This window comes from Otolemur garnettii, unplaced genomic scaffold, assembly GCF_000181295.1.
Source record: "Otolemur garnettii isolate 467f Iridium unplaced genomic scaffold, OtoGar3 scaffold00069, whole genome shotgun sequence".
Lineage (NCBI taxonomy): Eukaryota > Metazoa > Chordata > Mammalia > Primates > Galagidae > Otolemur > Otolemur garnettii.
In genome coordinates, this window is record NW_003852464.1 from 6,545,952 (window position 1) to 6,551,951 (window position 6,000).

Below are 6,000 nucleotides of genomic sequence, written 5' to 3' on the forward strand. Positions count from 1 at the left end.
CTCTGAGATGCGAAATCAGTGATTAGGGAAAGGAAAACAATCTTGGGAAAGGAGAATGCAGGATATGGGGACAGACTCAAATGGGTCCAGTTATTAGAAAAGCTTCCAATGTGGTGGGTCTCAAAGTGGGGTCCCTAAGCCAGCATCAGCATCACCTGGGGACTGTTTAGAAACGTCTTTTTCAGGGGCCACCCCAGATCTACTGAATCAGAAACTCTGGGTGGGACCCAGTAATTTGTGTTTTCCCAAGCCCTTCAGGTAATGCTGATGCAAGTAGAAATTGGGGAACCCCAGCTCTAAGGATTGCCTTGGTTCCTAATTCACAAAACCAGCCAGTTGGAGGAGACATGGGCTCACGGTGGCAGCATTCCACGCTCATCAGATGCCCCCCGCTCCCCACCCCCAGCACACAATATCCTACCTTGCTTTGCAGACAGGACTCCTGTCAAAGCACTGCTGCTGGATTTCCCCTGGCCCTTGGAGTTTTTCCGCCTCTCCAGAGCATTCTACAGAGGAATTGGGAGAGAGTAAAAATCTCTATCAGAAAAGCTGGTAATAGAAAAACACCTAATAGGTGCCTCTTCCCACTGGGACACAAGGACTTAGAGACCACAGGCGCTGGCTTAAAACTTGGTATTCCAAGTCTCTGGCAAAGAGTGATAATTATTACAGCTCTGGCAAGGAGTTTGTTTTGTTTGTTTGTTTTGGTTTTTTTTGCACAGCAGAAGGACAGCAATTACAGTCCCCTGGAAGAGTCCTTATTGGAATCTATTTGGGAGGTCAGACTCGTACTAAAATGCACTCAGTGCACGTCTGTCAAATTAGATCCAATCTGAAACAAGAACACAGCCGAATGTGTGAAGTCACGAGTTACAGAAATCCTTCTGAATAGATAGGAGTTGGCGTCGAGGTTTATTTTCACGTACCAACGGTGGTATCTGGGAGAATTTTAGGGCTGGATTGGAAAGAGGGCCGTGATCGATTAGTGACAACTGCCGTGGACACAGATTAAAGAAGTCCATATGTGCCACCTACGTGCCACTCCTAGAACAGACTCTTACATGAAAATTAATATGTAGTATATAGCCAGGGCTTGGCACATGGAGCTGAAGAAATGCTGTTAACGAATGTATCCACACATTTTTAAAAAATGTGTATTAATTATACGATTTTAAAAGTTATATTCTTCTTTGGCTGGGTATAGATAGGGGGCGTGGAGGAAAGCGTGGCCCAGACAGAACGGAGAAGAACAGCATGGTGGCTGCTGAGAACAACTGCTCCTATCAAACGTCAGGAAAAGAAGGTTCTCCCGAGCATCGGGATGGCTCTAAAACTTCACCCTCAGGAAGAGAAATCAATCTATTTTCAAAGTAGAGAAACCCAGGAGATTTTTCTAATTATAACGCTTACAACTAACATCTGCAGAAATAGATATTATCAAACTAATGGTACTGGAATGAGACGAGATAACAGGGGGGAGAATTTAAACGTTCTGTTCTTTCCGGATGACGTGAGCATTATCGTTTGAGGTTGTGATTTCCCAACCCCCGTTCCTTCATCACTCAGAAGCCACTTGCTTATGGATGATCATGAGACCAACCGATCAGATGAGTGAACATTTTACGGAGAAAATCAAACAAGAAACCGAAGACGGAGGCTGTGGAGCAGACCAGCCCAGAGTGCGGGGTCTCAGCACACCTCGTTCGGACAACAGCCCCGGAAAAGCAGGCTTGCAAAAGCGGCTTTGGTTTTGTTTGTTGTCTGGGGTTTCATTCTTCCTGGTTACCCCAGTTAAAGCTGTTATTGGACTCTCTTCGGGAGGGCAGACTAGTACTAAAATATCTTTGGCACATAAAAGAGAATTTAAAATAGAATGACATTTAGATGCACAATAGTGAATCATCATCATTGTTGTCATGATTTTTCTACCTTGTACTTGGCGATGTTCGATTTCAAGAGGTTGACCTCTTCGTGGAGTTGCTTTAATCTCTCTTGAAGGTACCTGGAAAAGAATATCTAGAACCAGGAAGGGTTTGGGGGCAAAATAAAAAAAAAAAAAATACACTGAAGTATCACAGAGGGGAAAAAACCGAAAACCACTTGCCCGAAGAGTCATCTTGTACACACAGTGCCTCGCCTGGCTCACCACAGACAGGAGGAGGGGAAACATGGCAATGCCTGTGACCTTTCTTTAAACGGATGCGGTCAAGGTCAAGCATGCCCGAATCAGACACCCCACTTTCAAACAGCCCTCTCCGAGATCCCCTCAGGGATATGAACACGGTTTTCACATAATTCTCATTAAGATGATTCCACTGGGAAGCAGAGCAGGAAGAGGCGACACCAGACGCGACATCAGGTTAGACGTACGCAGGCTGAAAGGTGCCTCGGGGAAAAGAAACAGCTAAGGGAATTTCTCAATTTATTTTCTTATTCTTCTCCTTCTCCTTGGTAGCAATAACAAGCAGCTCTCGCTGGTTTCTCAGCCAGCCAAGGAGTGTGTGAGCAGAGAGGGGGGGGTACATACACGGGCATGCAGGCGTGTGGGGCTTCTTTTTTTACTTTTACAACTAAGACATGACATTGATATCATCGTTTGGGGGTTGTGACTTTCTCTGCATATGTAAGGCAGTTTTTTCCGGTGTAACCAGGGCTGTCACAGTTCCCGGCCTGCAGGCCTGCAGCGTGGCAGGCCGGCACTCCGCCCAAGCACACCCTGGCCTGGCCCCTCACCTGTTCTCCATACACAGGGCGTCCACATCAATGATGCGGTTCTCATGCCCTCCCAGGATGTGGTTCAGCTCCTGGTTCAGCCTCTCCACCTTGTCCTGGTAAGAAGACCGTTCCTCCTTAACATCCTGAAGCTCATCCACAGAGGCCTGCAGGTCATGCTCCAAAGACTCAATCTGAAACCAAAGGAAGCGCCTTACTCATGGTATTCCTCAGACGTCCCCTTTATGGCCAGAGATGGAGCTGTCTGCTTGCCTGGCTGACTTTTAGAGAGCTTATTAATACGGCCCACGTGCCATAAAACCATAAAGCACCATGCAATGAAATACGATAAAAGCTAAAAGCGGAGAGGTGCTTCCTGCCCATCACTTACTGAATCAAAGACAGGGGAGGTGCAGCAGCTCAGGAAACCAGAACTGTACCCTCACCTGCTGCGGATGCCTGGCAAGGCTGGGAGAAGGCCAATCTAGACCTTGGGAATGGCTGCCAGGGTCTTAGAAACCCGGGCTTTTCCAAATCTACTTTAGGCTCAGGCATCTTGCTCTGCTCTTCACAACCAATTAGCAAAGAGAAAGAAAAGGAGGTCTAGCTCTCTGAGCTATTCCCCCAACTAGGGCTCCTTGAGCTTTTGCCTAAGAGGCCTCACTTAGCACTTGAGCAGAAATTTGCAAATTAAGGCCAGTTTGTCACATTTTGTTCCTTCCCTGTCTATCTTGCGTAGGGAGAAAGTTTCATGTTTTGTTCAGAACAAGAGCACCCGATGTAAGGGAGCTGCAACCCGAGAGTCTGCCTGGGAGCCGAGCATAGTACTAAGGAAGTGAAACCGTCCAACCGCAGCCCTCCTAACCCCCTGGCTGCCTTCCCAGGCATCCCATACTCAAGAATCCAGGCGCACGGCCTACTGCTTATTCATCCCCATTCCGAACAGATGTTAGCGCTAACCTGCTCCTTGGCTCTCTCCAGCTGTTGAACCAAGTCTTCCCGCTCATGGGCTGCAAAGTGGCGCACCCCAATTTCTTCGTCTCCAAGCCTTTGTTTGGCAATGGTCATCCTCAAGAGCTGTATTTTTCATTGGTAGAAAAAGAAAAGAGGGGCAGAGAGGGAAAGGGAGAGGAGGAAGGGGAGGGGGAGAGAGAGAAAGAGAATGAATAAATAGATCCAAATAAAACTCCCAAAACACTAGGCAGAAACTTCTGGAAGATAAGTAAGATTCTCTCCTGAAACACTGGGGAAAAGCACTAAACAAACAGAGAAATGACTTGCCAATATCATGAATTCTTAAGATTTATCTATTATATTTTGTGCACACATGGAAACACGGCATAAGGAGGCCTGGGCACCTGGAGTTAGATGCCTGGTAGAACAGAGCTGGAAGGAGGAAACAAACTATGGGTCCCATTTGCATTTAGCAAAGATTTAAAAATGGTAACCCAACGCTGGGAAGGAAGAGCTGGACACACTCGCACACGCTGAACAACAAGGAAGGTCATCAACAGCCTTAAAAATGTCCCTGCCCTTGGCAACTTGGTGATGCAATGGTAACACCTCTCACTCCAGATCAGAAGGCTGTGTGTCAACAATGTCCCTGCCCAGTGATCCAATAACTCTATTTCTCAATGATCTAAGAATAATCCCAGACACAGGCAAACTTCAGGGCAAAAAAAGGAGAGAATAAAAAACTAGAATAAAAGAAAAACTAGAAACAATGTCTAACAATGGTGGATTGGTGGGCAGACCAAGGGCGCACAAGCCATGGACTAACTTGGAGTTGTCTGAAAAGAAGCTCCTGGGAACTACGTGATACCATGAAATATGCGTATGGTGCCATGGCGAGTAGGGAGAGAAAGCAGAACACTAACTTCCTATGCGGTACAATTAAAATGATACTAAGAACTTATGCACATGGGCGCATATAAAAAATGGCCAAATACACCAAAATATCAAGATGTGTACGTGAAGTGATGGTGAGAATGCATGTTATCTGCTCTTTTGCCGTTGCTGTTTCCCAGCTTTTAAAAATATTTTATTTATTTATTATTTATTTATTTTGAGACAGAGTTTCACTTTGTCATCCTCGATAGAGTGCCGTGCTATAGCTCACAGCAACCTCCAACGCAACCTCATATAGCTCACAGCAACCTCCAACGCTTGATCTCAAATGATTTTCTTGCCTCAGCTTTCTGAGTAGCTGGGACTATAGGCATCCACCACAATGCCCAGCTATTTTTAGAGATAGAGTCTCTCTCTTGCTTAGGCTGGTCTCAAACTCAAGCAATTGATCAAGCCATCCACCCGCCTCAGCCTCCCAGAGTCGTAGGATTACAGGCATCAGCCACCACACCTAGTCTGTTTTCCAACTTTTAAAATAGGTATGCATGAATATCATAATATAATTTTATTTATGTTTAAATCCCTAGGAATAAAATTCTAATCTCCTAAAATGTAATTTGCCAGAGGATCTCTATAGAACTCATGGCTTCCGCCAGAGTCCAGGGCTAAGCCTCACCTGCAGGTCCAAACCTTCCAGGCTGGGCTGCAGTGGGAATTCCATGAGAGGCCCAGGAAGACCTAGTGGTCCCAGAGCACCTCCAACCTGCCCATCACAGCACCAAACAGGTTGCTATTGAAGGGGAACTTTCTAAAGTTACAGAACCACTTCCTGAAGCTGCTTCTATAGACAATTTAAGCCTGTGTCCACCTCCCTGTGCAGTGGATATGGGTAGGTTTCATACATGGATGAGGTCTTAGGGACAGTTTTTCAATGTCACACTCATCCGGCCCAGCCAGGAGTGACTGTGGGGGGCATGCTCTTCCGTGTTCCTGTATGAATCTTAAGGGATTAGTTGCCAGTGGAGAAAATGGCTTAATTTTCAGAGTCTCTGAAGGATTTATGGGCAGGTGAGAGATGGGAAGTTAATTTAAGCCAGGGCAGAATATTAACTAAATTGAAATAATAAATAACAGCAAGGAACTTGGAAAGAAATGATGACTAAAGAGAAGTAAAGAGCATTTTCAAATGACACTTACTCTGGGTCCTTCTTTGAAAACAACTTGAGAGAACTCAACGAATATTTGCTGTGCAGCTACCAAGAGCGAAAGTGCCCCAGGATTGGGTGGACAATACCCCAGGCAGGCGGAACAGAATGTGCAAAGTCTGACTGTGCAGAGGATGTAGAACACGTCGGTATGCAGATGGCTGCACTTAATGGAATCTGATTACAGTTAATCCTCATTATTCACAGATGCCATATTTGGGGATCAGCCTCCCTG

The 6,000-nt window shown here is 45.9% G+C and overlaps 1 protein-coding gene across 1 annotated transcript in view; it reads right to left on the reverse strand.

Annotated features, from left to right (window-relative positions):
* CCDC149 (coiled-coil domain containing 149) overlaps nucleotides 1-6,000 on the reverse strand; it is a 59,616-nt gene that overhangs the window by 24,090 nt on the left and 29,526 nt on the right. The window contains exons 3-6 of the mRNA XM_003793504.3: nucleotides 3,673-3,789; nucleotides 2,734-2,906; nucleotides 1,930-2,002; nucleotides 422-506 (exon numbers count right to left, since the gene is read on the reverse strand). Of these exons, the coding sequence (XP_003793552.1) occupies nucleotides 422-506; nucleotides 1,930-2,002; nucleotides 2,734-2,906; nucleotides 3,673-3,780 (439 nt within the window). The 5' untranslated portion in view covers nucleotides 3,781-3,789. The remainder of the gene's footprint in view (nucleotides 1-421; nucleotides 507-1,929; nucleotides 2,003-2,733; nucleotides 2,907-3,672; nucleotides 3,790-6,000) is intronic.